This window comes from Lepidochelys olivacea, assembly GCF_965140295.1.
Source record: "Lepidochelys olivacea isolate rLepOli2 genome assembly, chromosome: 1".
NCBI classification, from domain to species: domain Eukaryota; kingdom Metazoa; phylum Chordata; order Testudines; family Cheloniidae; genus Lepidochelys; species Lepidochelys olivacea.
This window is the reverse complement of record NC_140411.1, coordinates 244206452-244225387: the sequence shown is the minus strand read 5'-3', so window position 1 is coordinate 244225387 and position 18936 is coordinate 244206452. Positions and strand designations below refer to the sequence as shown.

Below are 18936 nucleotides of genomic sequence, written 5' to 3'. Positions count from 1 at the left end.
CAGCCTAGTACTACTGATATGATGTTTTTGTATATGGTTACATTATACAAATAAATGTAGTAAGTCTGCCAAAAAGTGATATCAGATAAAAGACAACCCTGTCTAAATGAACCATAATCTAAGAGAAACAAAACATACTATTTACTAAAGCTGAGGGATACTCAGCAAAAGTGAAGGGAAGCCCGAGTGGCATGAGATGTGCACTTTGGAAAAAGACACGTTTTTGATAGCATTAGATATGGAAAAGAAATTTCAGTGTGCTTAAAATACGTCCAGAATGGCATGGTGCAAATAGTAAAAAAAGATTAAATTAAAACCCAGCTTTCAGCCACGTCCCACTGACTGGCCAGCAAGAAGCCACTAGTTCGTGCCACATGGACCCAGTCCAAAAACTTTCAGAGATTCTCTTTTTATAATGAGCATGTTATTTTATCAGAAACAGAGATGGCCTGCTTAAACAAGACTGCAGGGAAAGAAACAAAGAGACGGAAAATCAGGCCAAGACTTCAAGGTCTTTTTTGATGTACCGACATGTAAAATGATGCTGTTTCAGTTTGAAGGGAAAGTTACTGGTGGTCCTTGTGGAATTTCAATATTGCCTAGTAAAATATCAGATGTTGCTGTAGCAGTAATAGCCTTAACCCACACAAAAGAGACTGCTTATTTTCAGGAGAAAAAGCTGTGGAACTGGAACAGATTTCCCAGGCATCACTCTGCATTTTCCCTCCCCACAAAAAACTGTCAGTCAATCTTGTGATAATTGGTCCCATTTCCACAGTTTTCCACTGCCTGTAATGCCTTGTCTGCACACAAGCTTACATCTGCTTAAATAAAGGTGAATCTAAAAACAAAGTTTAGTTAAATGGATGCAAGCTCCACTTCGACACACTTTTACATCAGTTTACAACTAGCTTATATCCATTTAGTTTGCATTGGTGCATTCACTGATGCAAACAAACACAATATAAGCCAGTTGAAAATATGAAAATAGTTTAACTATATCTGTTTACAAAACCAAACTTTAGTTAAGTTGATATGATTTCTGCGAATAGACCAGGCCTAAGAGATACATATCTCTGGAGTTTAAAAAAAGGACTGCTTCCTTGTGGCACATTTGCGTGGGCTCCCACGGCCAGACAAAGGCTATTGCACTGGTGCAAAGAATAAATGCACTCTGTCTGTAGTGGCCAAGTAATGTGGGTACCTGGGATTTGATGCGTCTGGTTCTCTTCAGCACAACGTTCATTCTTGTGCCCTGCTTTGGGGAAGCCTGGGCATCAGAGCCGAGGTCCTCTGCCTCCACTTTTTCCTTAAGGTCCAAGTTTGGCTTTTGGATGCCCTAAAGGATCAGAGCACAGAAGGACACTGGGTTGATTGATCAGGGGATCAGACTCTCTACGGTCTGTGAATCATCCTGTTTGTTGAGGAATAGGGCTACTGGTGAAGTCATACTGCAGTGGACATGCCATTTGGACAAGAGATAAATCACTGCATGCACCCTGAAATAAGAAGATTGAATCTTGACAGCTTCCTAACAAAGAGTAATAAAGACACCTTCCCAAACAGGTACATCACTCTTTGCCCTGTATCCCATTCCTGACAAAACTGATCTCTCACCTATCGAAGAAACCTAAAAGTATAATCACTACTCCAGATCACAATGCAACTTTTAATTCTATTTTTCCAAATGTGAACAGGTGCTGGTTTGATGAAAGTACTTTCTGCTTTCAGGAGCACAGAGCCACATGTGACAGTTTAGTATACAGCAATAAACTGACGCAGTTTGGGTCCCATCTTTCTGCCATGGAAGGGAACAAGTCTCTCACCATAAGGGTAACCCCAGACTGGAAGAGTTCATAGGGGTACAGTATCCGTTCATAGTGAGACTTCAGCAGTGATCCAGTGCCTTTTCCTGGCAGGTAGCCTAGTCGACTAGCCACTTTGGACCATTTCTTCTCTTTAGTGACCACCTCAAAGCCTCCTTTGCTGGCAACAATCTGAAACAAAACATTTTTTTTTAGAAACTTTAAGGAACTTTGAGTTCTTCCAACCATTCTGTATGAATCATACATGACTATACAAACCAAACCTTCAAAGGTTCCGTGAAACTCAGAGATCCATAGTTATGATATGGAGATTTTTCCTGCAGGGGCAGTACTTTAACAAACACATACGTGTCTCAGTCACCTGATGCTTTTATTACAGCCCCATTGCTCAGAAATAAATAAAAAGTGTATACGAAAGAGACGAACAAGCAGTGCTTCTCCGACATGTTGGAAAGAATACAAACCCACTGTCAAAACAAAATAAAAAAAGTCAGCTCTCATCAGATGTGCAGTCTGATGAAAAACACAAGAGTCTGGCCAGAAGCGGAGTCAATTCTAACAGACCCAATATAGAAGGAAGCATTGAAGCTCAGGACTCCAGAATTACAAAATTCTCAAGAGAGAACCCTGGATGAAACAGAAACTACTGTCAGAAGTGGAGACACTGACTTCTCCTTCCAACTAGATCAGTACTGCTGCACCCATACTATTTCAATAGCCATTGAGTCTATCAGTTCACATACAAAGTCCTCTTTGGCTATATAGGACTAATTTATTTAACCTGAAAAACAGTCCATTTGTCTCCAAATGAAGGTCACAGGAGCTGCTTCCTCTGAACACTGACCACATTTCTATTCTCTCCCCACCCTTTTAAGGATCACTGAGAAACAGTTTAAAACCAAAATAGACATATCCTGGTTTCATTTACATTTTGTAAAGATTCTTAACATTTCTACACCTCTTCAGTTTGGTGGTAAACTTCTTTCCTCCTCAAAGAGCCCAAGTTATATGCCTAACTCTGCAGGGACTGATGGAAAGGCAAACACCAAAGCATAATTACTGCAGTGGAACTAAAAAGTGAAAACATTATCAATTTAGCTTCTAAACTGAGTGAAGTGCAAAAGCCTAAGTGAAAAGTCATTTAGATTTTAAGTTGTCAGTTTTTATAATCGTTAACACAAGTAACAATTAAAATCACACTTTCCTCTATTTCCTTTGTTTTTTCACATTACTTTTAAAACTGAACTGGAGAATACCTTGTAATTAGAGAATCCATTAGGTAAAGCTATGATTACACCTTAGCTTAGAATGACCAAGCTTTATGGAGTGCCCATAATGAGTGAATGAAGCTGTGACTCACTCTATAAGATGAGCAACATAGTGAAAGCAACCAAAGTTTATACCCACCCATTCTGAACAATGATGGCCAATTACCTAGATACTAACAAAATAAAAACAATCTTTGCAGTGAGTTTCCACTAAACAAAGCAAGTAATTTGTGCTATCAACTAGTTAGACAACTAAAGTATTAACTCATACAGAACTGAGGTCCCTGCTCTAATTCATGCCAGTATCCCAAATATCATTCCCATTGGCATTATGCAAAGACTATTGTATCATTTCCTAACAAACCACGGCAGACATGGAAATAAACCTTCAATGCTTTCCAAAGACAGTTAAGCAAAGTTAACATACACATTGCCCATAAGGCTGTCTATGAAAAACAAATTCTTCTAAAGCATAATCTTTTAAAGCAATGTACCCTACTCAAGGGTGCCAGAACTAGGAATGCAGCAGCACCCCCAGCTTTAAGTAGTTTTGTTTACAAGTATACAGGGTTTACAAGTTTTGTTCAATGGCTTTCAGCACCCTCACTCTACAAATTGTTCCAACACCACTTACTCTACTGCACACTCTACACATTTCCACTCACCTGAGACAAGTACATTTTGATGAGTAAGTGGAAACTGGCTTTGATCTAGTAGTGCCAGTACCACCACGCATTCGTAGGCCTAATCTACACTCAAAAAGGTTTGCTGCTACAGCTATGTAGGCAAAACCCTTCTTGTATAGATGCAGTTTATATCAGCAAAATACTACTTTTAGCAGCTAAACTGGAAAAAGGCACTCTTACTCCAAAGTATCTCACATGGGGGCTTATACCAACATAGCTGTTCTAGGCTCTCCTTCCCACACAGGGCTGGCACCTGATGTGCTGTCACACACTGTCCCCTACGAAATAATTATTCCAGAGTAGCTATTTTGGTGAATTTCCAAGTGTAGACATGCCCTTAGTCTTGCAAAGAGCTCTACACTCCTACAGTTCTGCCCTAAAATGTGTAGAGAGCAGCAAAGAGAAGAACTGGCCAGTAAAGTTACTGGTTAATTTTCCAGGGCTTTCATATTGCATACTGAGCCACAAACACAAATGTAATTGCTATCTGTACTTATAATTGTCTGCCATTTCCTTGTAATCATTCCGATTACAAATATTTTAAGTATCTCCTTGTTTTCATGGTATATCCAGTGCAAAATCTGCACAAAACCGCAACCATCACCCCAGGTAGTCCCTGCTTCCCCAAAGAAACTTACTCACCTTGCTCAGAGAATACAGATCCAAGATTTTTCTCTCCACCACAGGAATTTTTAAAGTGGAACCTTGAAGTTCCCAAAATTTTGCTAACTGATCCAAGAAGTCCAGTTTCACTCTGGTCATTGCCTATAATCACAACAAGAATACAGATGGGTCTGAACCTAGTCAGACATGAAAGAAATGCCTAGAATCAAGACAGAAATGAATCAAAGGAAACACTATTTACATGTTTATAATGTAACTACGAATGTGACAATTTACTATTCATTTTCCCTGTAAAACAACGGGAGGCAGAAATGTCAATAATGAAGAAAACCTTCATAAACTTTTGTTTTAAACTATGCACTCTTGTGGATAACTTATGAGCCAATTTCCTATCCAGAACAATTTTCTCTTTTTAAAGCCAAGATGTAAGCTCATGGAAAAAACCAAACATACATACATTCTAGGCAGGAATGTAAGATCATCTATTATTTGTTAATATTACAAAAATTTTAGGAACAGCAAAGCTACTACATGCCTTGGACTATGCAAGGTCTCCTGGAGCATTTTTGGAGCGCTCAGTGGTTCTTGTTCCACAAGGAGACGCACTCACAAACCGAGAGACAAATAATGCTAGATTCACAAAAGAATCTGAGCATGGTGATGCTCAGCATCACCTCGCCTAACTTTCAGGTGTCTAGAAAATCACTGGGATTCACAAAGCCTGGGTTAGATACTCAGACTTCCCATACAACAAGTATGTACATAAGAACGCCATTCTGGGTCAGTGGTCCACTTACCCCAGTACCATCTTCCAATAATGGCCAGTGCCAGATGCTTCAAAGGGAATGAACAGAACAGGGCAATTATCAAGTGATCCATCCCCTGTCAAGCAGTCCCAGCATCTGGCAGTGAGAGGCTTAAATATGGAGGAATATAGGCACTTCAGAACAGTATTCACAAAAGTGAACACTGAGTGGCTCCTTGCCCAAGCTAGCCAATGGTAGATGCCCAGATGAGGGGTGTGTCCTCAGCCCTGCCACTCTCCAGGAGTTCAACACCTAATTCCAGCTACAGAGAGGCACCTCAATTTGTTTGGGATTCTCAGCTGCAAACACTCTTTTGGCATTAGGCACCTACATTGTTTTTGGTTGGTATTTTTTTGCAAGCAGCTTGGGGGGGGAATATCCTATAGGCCAGTGGTTAGGGCACATAGCTGAGAGGTGGCCAATCCCTGTTCAAATCCCTTCTCCCACTCACATGGTGGGAGGACTTGAACTGGGGGTATCCCACATCCCTGGTGAGTACTCTAACCATCTGGATAGACCAATAAAATGAACTGTTAGTGGTGGGGTTTTTGCTGGTTTTTTGTTTTAAAGATTTAAGAGATATTATCAAAGTGGTTAAAAATTAGGCAATTTGGGGATTAAGAACAGCAATAAACACCTTATGAAAAAAACAGCGGGGAGTTCTGAGGGCTAAACACTAGCTACTCTTACTACACAAGATGGTCCTTGGCATTCATTTTAAATGTTTTCAGCCTAGTATAAAAAACTTCTTGTGATTATTTTGAATAATAAAATAAAAACCAGATCTCAAAGTCTGAGAGTTACTTTATCCAAACTCTGCTAGTGCCAATTGTAAGCACTCATGTGGTCTGTGGGATATTAAAGTCTACCAATCCAGAAACCAGTCAAGATGCAAAACTCAAGCAAGGAGACCTATATTGCTTTGTGTGTGAATACAAAATTATGTCAATGGTGCAAAAGCTCACCTCCAGTTCATTCAAGCGCTGGACTCGTGGGGTAAAACGAAAACTTTGTACTTCACATGCAAATGGAGGCTGCCAGTCCTAAACAGAGAGAAAGAGAGAGATTTTACTGTGTCTGATATAAGGATTGTATCATAACTTCTCCCACAAATGCAAAAAAATGTCTCCTGAGAATTTCAAAACTGTGCAAATCATCAGCTGATCACAGAAAGAGCAAATCAAGGATTTTTTAGTATTCTAATCTGTCTGAGAATTTTCCATTTTAGAAAAGCACAACAACTTCATAATTAATGAGCTTCTCCCAATATTTGAGTTAGGAGTAAGGAAAAGCTATTAAGTTGCCTCAATACAGAGCCCAGGAAAGTAGAAATATAAACTATATCATAGCTTAAAATATTTAGATTGATATTACCTTAGACTGAGTTAGAACATAGTGGAGGCTTTCAAGGACAGAACCATATGGTAGGGCTACCACTTTGCAGGACTTTTTAAAAAAAGGTCTGTAAACCCTGGCTATTTCAAAGTCTAACTAATAAAAGCAACTAACTTCAAATAAACTACAGCGCTTGAGGCAGGGATGTTGGCACATATGGACATGAAGGGAGCTAGACATGTAATAAAGATGAGAATACGACAGTCAGAAATTTAACCCTCATAAATGGGATCTTAGAGCATCTCAGGCCAAAAAAGTCTAACGGGCAGAAAAAAAAACATAGTGCAACCCAACTTTGTTTCTCAAATTTGGTGTTAACTCCAAGGAAGCACAATACATTTTCTAGTACTTTAAGAAACATTTAATAAATTATACAGCATATCTACAATAAAATGAGAAGATATTCACAATTTAAAATATGCACAACATAAAACAACACAGAGAAGTAATGAATACGTAAGCTGAACGTAAAGTGTTCCATCTAATCATTACTGCAGATTTTAAACTGAACCTGACTGTTCAATTTGAAGATCACTGCAATGCAACCTGCTAATCAACCATACAAGGCCAAAACCAAGAGTTCAACTGCAAAGAAATCACAAGCTGTTTTACTGGACAGAATCTTGACCGGTTTCTTCAGATCTCCTGGATTCCACAATCAAGCCAAAGGACTCTGCTTAGTTTAGAAAGGGTAACTCCCTGGAAGTCAAGCTTTCACCATGTCACAAAGCAAACTAAGCAGATTCCAGCAAATCACAGAGAACAGAAGGAAAAAGCCTGAGGAACACAAAATGTAAGCAATAGCTTCTGCCACTATTAAGTTCACTGCTACACCAGCTCTGTGGGTTCTCCTCTCCTTCCTCCCTCAACCATTTTAATCTTTTTATTTTTGCTACTCTATTTTAAAGTTGATTTATTCTTGTCTGCACTTAAGAATTGTGTTGTAATGTGAAATTGTTCCAAGTAAATTCTACTGAGAAGCTGCTGCTGCAGCTGCATTTACCAGAAGCCTCTGCAGGGCAAACTGTCATAAAATAATGCTGCAAGCATAATCTGGCCACTCTGACCTAGATTTTAGGCTTTAATTTTTTAAACTACAATACACAAATACCAAATTTCCTGTTTGCAAACAGATCACTGATAGTTCTAATGATAATTACAGAAATATGTTTATACACAGTAGTATCTTAGAATGGAAAATCCTTCTTCCCCCTAAAGAATAAACTACAGTTTTCACCTGAGCCACCTTTGCAAGTTTAAGATCCAAACAAATGATGTTTTGAAGAGTAACAGAGCTCAGTGAAGTTTCTGACATCAGCAATGAAAACAAGTATTCACCAGTATTAATGCATCCATGGACTTATCACAACTCTGTTTCTGAGGCTCAAAAAAAATACATAGAAACTGCGTGTCCCTGACACAGACACGATAGTTTACTGATCTGCTACCCGAAAGGCGACACAGGCGGAAGGGCTTTAAACCCCAGCCATGTTTTTTTTTCCGGGGGGAGGGGAGAACGTTACTTCATCTGCTTTTTACATCGCACACAGCGGCGAAAGTAGCTCCCAAGTATCATCTGTGGGGTGGTCAGGCACCCACAGGCCAGCTTCGCCCAGGCGGCAGTGCAAATGCCGGAGTGTCCGTGGCTGCTCCCGCCCTCAGGAAGCCGGAGAACCGGGAGCCGCCTCCGGAGGCTGAGCAAAGCCCCGGGGCTGCGGGGAGGTGCCCTCGGGGCCTGTCACACCCACTAGGGAGAGATCCTAGGAAACGGGACCCCTGAGGGCCCGTCTCCCCCCCCCCCCCGCCCAGGGTCACCTCAAGCCCCTTCTGCTCGTGGGCGTGACCAGTCCCCCCTCCGCCCGGTACCTTGGGGGGCCGGATCTTGCAGATGCCGGTTTTCTCAGCCAGGCCGCGGATCCGGCCGATGAAGCCGAGCGGGTCGCTGAACTCCTCCCAGCTGGGCTCGAATACTGGGCACTCGGGCGGGGGCACGAACTCCGCCGCGTAGCGCGACCCGCCGCCGCCGCCCCCCGACATGGCGGCCCTGGGGAGGGGGAGGGGGGGCGGTGGGCACCGGCTCCGCAGGAACAGGCGGGGGCTACGGGCTCCTTCTCCTCCGCTACCGAGGACGGGTCACAGCCGGGGCCAGCCGGGCCGGGGGCTGAGCCGCATCCTACGGGCCCCAGCTGCAGCCGGGCAGGAAGCTGGAGGAGGGGCCCAGTCTCGCTAGCCAGGCCGGGGTCTCAGGTACCCGCCGCGGCGGCGCCTCCCGTTTGTTTTTGTTTCCCCTTCGGGGGGGGGGGGATTTTTTCCCCCTCCTCCTCTGACTCTGGCTCAGCCGGAAGTTACGTGTACTGAGAAAATCCCTCCGCCGGAAGTGAAGGACACGGTATCCCTCCGCCTACAACCCGGTAAAAAGTCCCTGACCGCCGCAGGACGCTCGGAACCTGCCGCCTCGCACCCTTGCCCGGGCGTAGCGATCCGAACACACCCCCGCTCTAGAGTCCGCTCTCTGCCCTTGAGACCGGCCACGGCGGCAGCCGCATCCACTTCCGGCGCGGAGGAATGTGTGAAGAGACGGCAGGATTCCCTTCCGGTGGCGACATTCCATTTCCCCCATTGTCTGGGCGAATGCAAGGGAGCGACTTGACCCGTCCCCATCACCCCCACAGAGCCCCTCCTTTCTAGTACCGCCCAGAGCCCCGCCCCGAACTCGACTCCTACCGGCCCCCCCGCCCCCGCTCCCTCACCTCAGTCCCAGGGCCCCTTCTCCTCCAGCCAGAGTGTGGCCGGTCGGGCTGAGAGGGGGCCCGCGCCCGCGCCCCCCCGGCTGGTTGAAAACAGTTGCTTCCGTGGTTGCCAACCCTCCAGGATTGTCCTGGAGTCTGCAGGTATAAAAGACTATCGCATGTGATGGAACCTCCAGGGATACGTCCAACCAAAACTGGCAACTGTAGTTGCCTCCTGCCCCCAATAGTAATTTCTCTGCTCAGATTTTTACCTTCTCTTGCTCCTTGGGATTATCCCATGATGATTGTACTGATCCAAAATGGGGCCTGAAGTCTCAGTGGTGTTCTAGGCACCTTTCGGTTTTGCAAGGTGGGGGGTGAGGTCCACTTGGTGCTGCTTGACTCTTGACTGGCTTATACTGTGCCTCTTACCAAAGGTATCAAAGTAGTTCCCGCTCATACGTCATTCTTAGCTATAAGCTAAAGAGTATTGGCTAGAGGGAGAAGAGTCAAGACTGTGGATTCAAGTTCCAGCTTTGCCCAGGGTGACAGGGAGCTAGCAGCAGATTGCCCTCCCTGTGGCTCAGTTTACCCATCTATAAAATGGGTATAAACAAATGCAACTGCGGAAATGTTGGAAGAAGGAGACATGCATCAGGGCCCTAATTGTGCCCTGGGTGGTTGCTGCTTCCCACCACCCAACACAGATGTAATGAGGTTGAGTAGTGTCCATATAAGAGAAATTAAAACTAATACTTATTCCTTAAAAATTATTCTTTAATGATTTTCAGCTATAAGACAGCACAGACAAAATAAAGAAAGAGTAAAGACCAGCACTGAATAAGGATTAATATAAATTGCAAGTATGTGCTGAAGACAAGCACAAGCACATGTAAAGTTGTTATTCATCAAGTAGCTAATGAACAACTTCACATGCACTCGCTGAAGACAAGCATAAGTATGTGTAAAATTATTATTCACCAGTCACTTACCACTATTTTTAACACTACAGTATCGATACAACTAAGATTAATTTAGCTTGAGCAACCAGACTTCTTTACTCTATAATCTTACCCTACATTCGTCCAAAAATACGTTACCCTTCAGTCAGCCGTTTTTTGCATTGGCCAGGTACAGACAGTCGAGAAGTGCACGTCCCTTCGGTTCAGGGGGTATGGGTCAGATTTAAACACACACACTTAGTCCTGTGCCTTTGTACTTTTTATCTTATCTGGCGGCCATGTTTTTAAAACAGACCAACCAATCAGGGTGGGCCAAATTGTCAGTGTGGTTAGCATAGTCGCTGTAATTGTAGAAGTTATGCTTACTTATTTTCTTGTAGCCAATTGTCTTAAATGTGGTTAACGCGGGTTTGATAAGTTATGTCATGGGGGCATACCTTATCTTTACTACATAGGAGTCCGCACAACGTGTTATCTGGTTGCAGCGCATCCTGACCACACGTTTTAGTTTAATTTTGCAAGGCTTGCTTTTTGAAGCATCCGGAAGTTTGAGGCCTAACATTGGTAATACTTTCGTTCATTGCAAGCTTGACAATACTTTTGTTCAAATTAATCACACCCCCCCGAGGCCTAAACTTCCAGTTTAGCAAAAACAACATTTATCTGAGTATATTCCTTTATAACGGGGCAAATAGCGAATGCAGGCAAACATTAAAGCCCCAGAAATAACTATGGTAAAACACACTAAGAATCCCAGAAGAATGTGTGGACCCCACTGCTCCACAATATGTAACAATTTTTTAGGGATTCCAATTACCTGATGGGCCGTTTTTTTTTTTTAACATCTTGCTGGATTATGCAGACAAATCTTTCTATTTTTTTTAACCATGGGATTATTATCATATCCTTAGATTGAGTAGAGGGAGGAATTACCAGGGTAAGCTTCTGGTAACGTTTCTGTGAGACATTGAGAATTGCGGACATAACATTGCCTAGCCGAATTATTGCTAAGTCAATTTTAGAGAATTTTTGGACAATTTCCTCTGATTTGGACACCCGCAGGGGAGTAGGCAGGTGCACCTGGAGCTTAACAGAATTAAGTGTACTATATACCGAATCCATGTAGAATTGATGACAGTGCCCAATTGGAAATGATAACAGTAAGACCGAATGACGCAAGCTATACTTTCGGTTGGCCAAAATACGACCGACTGACTGCGCATTGAGCATGTGACTGATAATAAGAATGATGTTTTAGTGAATTTTTGAGGAATACCTACACAGCTATTTGCTATTATTGCTTCCTTAGAATATGTGTTATTGATTAAGGATTTTTTAAGGTAGAGCCATTCCTTACACATCAGACACTTTACCTGAGCATTACAATGTTTTTTAACACGCACGGGGCCACAAATGGCCCCAAATAAAGGCCCTTTCCTATAATCTTTTTCCCAAGCAGAAGCATTTTTACAAGGGTTTGACTTACTAACAGCACTTGACAAAACAAGATTAATACTTTGAAAAAGAAGAGTCTGTACATGAAGGCTATCCTGGAGTGCCTGGTTCTGAAGAGAATCTTTCTCCTTTTGCTGGTGATTTATTTTGTTTTGCTGCTGGACTACTGCTTGGACTACTGACTGACATTTACACTGATGTCCTTTCAAAGACAGGAGCTTGAGCTTCTGATGTCAGTTCTACTAATGGAAGAACCAGATTGTTAAATTTCCTATGAAGATATTTTCGGTTCCGGGAACAGAAATAGTGTTTAAGAAGACAACAGACTACTCCAACAAAAAACAAAGGCCAGAAAAAATCCAGGCAACAATGACTCCTGGATTGGACCCTAAACTTATTTAGCTAATCATCAAATACCACAGGGGGAAATAAAACCTTACAATTGTGGACCAGCCATGGAATTTTACAATTTTAAAACTTACTAATAGTGCAAGACAGAATTTATAACACTTGGGGAGAAAGTAAATTCACAGTGACAAGATTAACCCCAGCACAAGACAATTTCTGTAACTTGTGCTGACAGTGACGCTATCACTGTAGATCAAAGGGACGGCACAATGGCCTATGACACTGAGGGAATGAGATCCTTCTTAAGGGAATAGCAGCAAGAAGGTAAGATTATGGCAGCAAAAAGTTGCCATTAGGTAGAAATTGGAAGGTAGGAACACAAAAGGTTCACTAACTGTGACCTGAGAGTCTAAAACCAGTAATTCGACAACGAAAAGGGACACTGGCAGGTATAACCATACGTCTGGGAACATTGACTCCTGGGTTTTGCGTTCCTTTAATATATTATGCCATGATGTCTTTTGGGATCAAGTCCCAAGGCCAAATTTTAAAATCCAAACCGCGTCCCTTTATTAGCTAGTGTGTGTCACCCGAGTCTTTGACTGCTTTTACCACAGTTCGGCAGGCAATTGTCTGAAAGGCACCCGCATAGAAACTATACCGCAGGGTCTTTAGAGGCTTATGGGTCTCAGGGCAGACAGGTTACAGTGTCTGACCGTGTCCCCTTATCCCAGATTTTACAATCCCACTTCTGACACCGTACAGAGATGTTGGAAGAAGGAGACACGCATCAGGGCCCTAATTGTGCCCTGGGTGGTTGCTACTTCCCACCACCCAACAGAGATGTAATGAGGTTGAGTAGTGCCCATATAAGAGAAATTAAAACTACTAATTATTCCTCAAAAAAGGTTTTAAGAAAGAGTAAAGACCAGCACTGAATAAGGATTAATAAAAATGGCAAGTTATACTGAAGACAAGCACAAGTACATGTAAAGTTATTATTCGTCAAGTAACAACGCCACATGCACTCACTGAAGACAAGCACAAGTACGTGTAAAGTTATTATTCACCAGTCACTTACCACTATTTTTAACACTACAGTATTGATACAACTAAGATCAATTCAGCTCGAGCAACCAGACTTCTTTACTCCATAATCTTACCCTGCATTCGTCCGAAAATACGTTACCCTTCAGTCGGCCATTTTTTGCATTGGCCAGATACAGACAGTTGAGAAGTGCACGTCCCTTCGGTTCAGGGGGCGTGGGTCAGATTTAAACACACACACTTAGTCCTGTCCCTTTGTCCTTTTTATCTTATTGGTTGGCCGTGTTTTTAAAATAGACCAACCAATCAGGGTGGGCCAAATTGTCAGTGTGGTTAGTATAGTCGCTTTAATTGTAGAAGTTATGCTTACTTATTTTCTTGTAGCCAATTGTCTTAAATGTGGTTAATGCGGGTTTGATAAATTATGCCCGGGGGCATAATTTATCTTTACTACATAGGAGTGAGCACAACGTGTTATCTGGTTGCAGCGCATCCTGACCACAAGTTTTAGTTTAATTTTGCAAGGCTTGCTTTTTGAAGCATCTAGAAGTTTGAGGCCGAACATTGCTAATATCTCTGTTCATTGCAAGCTTGACAACACTTTTGTTCAAATTCATTACAGCATCAAAAAAAGTAAAGTTGCAAAGGTAGCTCGTAGTCAAAGAAAAACAAAAGTTAGGAACCTTTATAAACAGAAAGGGGTGATTAACAGACTTACTGGAAACAATCAACTGACCATTCAGCACCACCATCAGCAGCTGCATCTCCCACTGAAGACAACAGGAGCTACATTTGGCTGCACCAAACCTATCGCTGCAATTTGGCCCTATAGGTGTAATCTGAACAATCTTAAATTCCTAGAACTTTTTCATTTCATGATCTTTTAGTGACTTTAGTTATCTTATTTTGTAGATACTTAAGAAAAACAAAAGGCAACAATTACTCCTCTCTCTCTACTGATTACTCATACGCTTTCAAAAAGTGCATTAAGCACATACAGCTATTAAATTATGCAGTAAAACCTCAAAAAGTACATCTTTGTCATTATCCAACAATCCTGTTGTACTGATTGTATATATAAATGGGTGTCACTCCCGGGTGCCCCTTCGTGGCCTGGGGTGGCACTGCAGAGGTGCTGCCTCAGTTTCCCTCTGTGGTCCTGTGGAAGGGTAGGGGTAAAACCCCTTGAATGCCCTGCCAAAATGCTGGCTAAGCCCTGCTTTCTGGTAGGGAAGCCAGGTGCAGGGGCCCAGGCAGCCAGCAGAAAGCCCAGCTGCAGGCCCTAATGAGGGCCAGCTCACAGCTAAGTAGCGGCAGCTGGGCTGAAGAAGGGAAGGGCTATAAAAGCCCTGGAGAAATGCTAAGTTAGGAGGCTAGCCTGGGAGGGGACAGGAGGTTTACAGCTCTGTCTCCTCAGCAAAGGCAAGGTGTTTCACGGGCCAGGAGACCCTGGGAAGGGTCTGAATTGGGATAGCTGTTGGGGGAATAAAAGGGACTACATGGTTGCACTGTAAATAAAGACACAAGGGTGAAGCACCAAAGAAGGTGTTGGGACTCTTTATTTGGCTGGCCGGCACAGGCATGAGGAGGTGAAAGCCTGTGCGGACCCTGTGACAGGTCCCCAGAAATAATTTACGCATAGCAAGAAGTATTTAGGGTAATATGCCCATTCTCCCAGGGTCTAATTTATTAAGAAGAACATGAGAATGGCCATACTGGGTCAGACCAAAGGTCCATCTAGCCCAGCATCCTGTCTTCTGACAGTAGCCAGTGCCAGGTGCCCCAGAGGAAATTAACAGAACAGATAATCGTAAAGTGATCCATGCCCTGTTGTTCATTCCCAGCTTCTGGCAAAAAGCACCATCCACCTCTCTAAAGAGCTGCTTTGGCCCTTCTTTAAGTCCAGGATTTCACAGCCCTCCTGCAAGGGACTGTGTTCTTTATGTCCTGGCCTCCCTAGCTTCCAACTCTTGTCCCCTTAAGTTCAGGGGCTTTCACAGCGTCCCCCACTTCCTAGTGTTGGGTGTTTTGCTTTTAACCCTAGCCTTCCCTTCTGTAGTTCTCCTTCAAGCTGGGCAGGGCACTAAGGCTGAACTTTTTCCTTAGCAACTAGCTTCAATGGCTCTTTCCCTGACTGGGCTTGGCCCCTCTTTTTTGAGTCACCTGCACCCCCAATCACCTGAGCACTCCTTGACCCTTCCCAGGTTATCTCAAACACCTGTCTGTGCCAGCTGGAAGAAAGAAGAGCCTTGTCTTGCCTACTCTACAAGGCTCCTGGTCTAAGGGCTGTTAAAGGAACAGTAATCTGGACTCTTTTCCTACACTTTCCCTCTCTCAGAAAGTGACTTCCCCAGAACCAACTTCCTCTTCCCAAATGATGACTTCAAGGCCTCCTGGGCACATGGAACAGGATAACTACGTCCTCTGGCCTTAAAAGGCCAGTATGCCATTATAGTGTATCAGTCATTTAAATAATAAAATATCCCTCAAATTAGAAGTTCTGTGCTGCACACAGCAGAAGGAATTTTTCAGTAGTTTATAATTTTTTAATTTAGTCCATTTTTCCATTAAAAATGTCAGGAAACTGGTCTTCAGCAGTGAGTAACCACAGAGAAAGTTTCAGTTTTTAAAGTTCAGGTATTTGAGTTTGCCATGCACAGATAAGCCTCAGGTTATTTTTAAAGCTGAAAAAGTAAATGTGTGCAACTCTGAAAATTCAAAAATTGGTGAAGAGATTATTATCAACTAAGACTAACTCTGCAGTCCTTGCAAGTGACAAAAGTTGATCTGAAACTCTGTGCCTCTCTTTAAAATATGTATAAACTCACCTGTTTCTAATTTTCACTCTATCCCCAAATACTATACCAGCAACAGTATGCATCGGCCTTCATAACAACTAGTGGTCCTTCTCTTCTCTACATATTCTTAGGTTTCAGAGTAACAGCCGTGTTAGTCTGTATTCGCAAAAAGAAAAGGAGTACTTGTGCCACCTTAGAGACTAACCAATTTATTTTAACATAAACTTTCATGAGCTACAGCTCACTTCATCGGATGCATACTGTGGAAAGTACAGAAGATCTTTTTATACAAACAAACCATGGAAAAAATGGGTGTTTACCACTACAAAAGGTTTTCTCTCCCCCCACCCCACTCTCCTGCTGGTAATAGCTTATCTAAAGTGATCACTCTCCTTACAATGTGCTTGATAATCAAGTTGGGCCATTTCCAGCACAAATCCAGGTTTTCTCCCTACCGCTCCCCCCTCCCCCCCAAACCCACTCTCCTGTTGGTAGTAGCTTATCTAAAGTGATCACTCTCCTTACAATGTGTATGATAATCAAGGTGGGCCATTTCCAGCACAAATCCAGGGTTTAACAAGAACGTGTGGGGGGGGGGGGAGTAGGAAAAAACAAGGGGAAATAGGTTACCTACTTACAACTACAATACCCACCTGCGGAAGTGAAGAAACAGATTTATAGAGCCAGAAGAGTTCCCAGAAGTCACCTACTACAGGACAGGCCTAACAAAGAAAATAACAGAACGCCACGAGCCGTCACCTTCAGCCCCCAACTAAAACCCCTCCAACGCATTATTAAGGATCTACAACCTATCCTGAAGGATGACCCAACACTCTCACGAATCTTGGGAGACAGGCCAGTCCTTGCCTACAGACAGCCCCCCAAACTAAAGCAAATACTCACCAGCAACCACATACCACACAACAGAACCACTCACCCAGGAACCTATCCTTGCAACAAAACCCGTTGCCAGCTGTGCCCACATATCTATTCAGGGGACACCATCACAGGGCCTAATCACATCAGCCACACTATCAGAGGCTCGTTCACCTGCACATCCACCAATGTGATATATGCCATCATGTGCCAGCAATGCCCCTCTCCCATGTACATTGGTCAAACTGGACAGTCTCTACATAAAAGAATAAATGGACACAAATTAGATGTCAAGAATTATAACATTCATAAAGAGAAAAGGAGGACTTGTGGCACCTTAGAGACTAACCAATTTATTAGAGCATAAGCTTTCGTGAGCTACAGCTCACTTCCTCAGATGCATATCGTGGAAACTGCAGCAGGCTTTATATATACACAGAGAATATGAAACAATACCTATTCCCACCCCACTGTCCTGCTGGTAATAGCTTATCTAAAGTGATTTCCAGCACAAATCCAGGTTTTCTCACCCTCCACCCCCCCACACAAATTCACTCTCCTGCTGGTGATAGCCCATCCAAAGTGACAACTCTTTACACAATGTGCATGACAATCAAGCTGGGCTATTTCCTGCATAAATCCAGGTTCTCACATCCCCCCACCCCCATACACACACAAACTCACTCTCCATTACCAGCAGGAGAGTGAGTTTGTGTGTGTATGGGGGTGGGGGGATGTGAGAACCTGGATTTATGCAGGAAATAGCCCAGCTTGATTGTCATGCACATTGTGTAAAGAGTTGTCACTTTGGATGGGCTATCACCAGCAGGAGAGTGAATTTGTGTGGGGGGGTGGAGGGTGAGAAAACCTGGATTTGTGCTGGAAATCACTTTAGATAAGCTATTACCAGCAGGACAGTGGGGTGGGAATAGGTATTGTTTCATATTCTCTGTGTATATATAAAGCCTGCTGCAGTTTCCACGATATGCATCTGAGGAAGTGAGCTGTAGCTCACGAAAGCTTATGCTCTAATAAATTGGTTAGTCTCTAAGGTGCCACAAGTCCTCCTTTTCTTTTTGCGAATACAGACTAACACGGCTGCTACTCTGAAACCTAACATTCATAAAGCAGTCGGAGAACACTTCAATCTCTCTGGTCACGCAATCACAGACATGAAGGTCGCTATCTTAAAACAAAAAAACTTCAAATCCAGACTCTAGCGAGAAACTGCTGAATTGGAATTCATTTGCAAATTGGATACTATTAATTTAGGCTTAAATAGAGACTGGGAGTGGCTAAGTCATTATGCAAGGTAGCCTATTTCCCCTTGTTTTTTCCTATCCCCCCCCCCCCCGACGTTCTGGTTAAACTTGGATTTAAACTTGGAGAGTGGTCAGTTTGGATGAGCTATTGCCAGCAGGAGAGTGAGTTTGTGTGTGTGTGTGTGTCCCCAGAATAAAAAGGGGGGGGTGAGAAAGCCTGGATTTGTGCTGGACATGGCCCACCTTGATTACCATGCACATTGAAGGGAGAGTGGTCACTTTGGATGAGCTATTACCAGCAGGAGAGTGAGTTTGTGTGTGTATGGGGGTTGGGGGGTGAGAAAACCTGGATTTGTGCTGGAAATGGCCCACCTTGATTATCATGCACATTGTAGGGAGAGTGTTCACTTTGGATGAGCTATTACCAGCAGGATAGTGAGTTTGTGTGTGTGGTTTTTGGAGGGGGGTGAGAGAAGCTGGATTTGTGCAGGAAATGGCCCACCTTGATTATCATGCACATTGTGAAGAGAGTTGTCACTTTGGATGGGCTATTACCAGCAGGAGAGTGAGTTTGTGTGTTGGGGGGCGGAGGGTGAGAAAACCTGGATTTGTGCTGGAAATGGCCCAACTTGATGATCACTTTAGATAAGCTATTACCAGCAGGACAGTGGGGTGGGAGGAGGTATTGTTTCATGATCTCTGTGCATATATAATGTCTGCTGCAGTTTCCACGGTATGCATCCGATGAAGTGAGCTGTGGCTCACGAAAGCTCATGCTCAAATACATTGGTTAGTCTCTGAGGTGCCAGAAGTACTCCTTTTCTTTTCACCCCCAAGTCCTCTCCCAGAGTAAG

General features: G+C 43.3%; 1 protein-coding gene across 2 annotated transcripts in view; it reads right to left on the bottom strand.

Annotated features, from left to right (window-relative positions):
* KDM5A (lysine demethylase 5A) overlaps nucleotides 1–8953 on the bottom strand; it is an 82492-nt gene extending 73539 nt beyond the window's left edge. The window contains exons 1-5 of one of the 2 annotated variants that reach the window (XM_084648415.1): nucleotides 8472–8953; nucleotides 6176–6253; nucleotides 4423–4545; nucleotides 1827–1997; nucleotides 1205–1339 (exon numbers count right to left, since the gene is read on the bottom strand). In XM_084648415.1, coding sequence (XP_084504541.1) covers nucleotides 1205–1339; nucleotides 1827–1997; nucleotides 4423–4545; nucleotides 6176–6253; nucleotides 8472–8642 — 678 coding nt within the window. In that variant the 5' untranslated portion in view covers nucleotides 8643–8953. The remainder of the gene's footprint in view (nucleotides 1–1204; nucleotides 1340–1826; nucleotides 1998–4422; nucleotides 4546–6175; nucleotides 6254–8471) is intronic. The other variant, XM_084648416.1, reaches the window with a different exon arrangement.
* Nucleotides 8954–18936: the final 9983 nt, after the last annotated feature.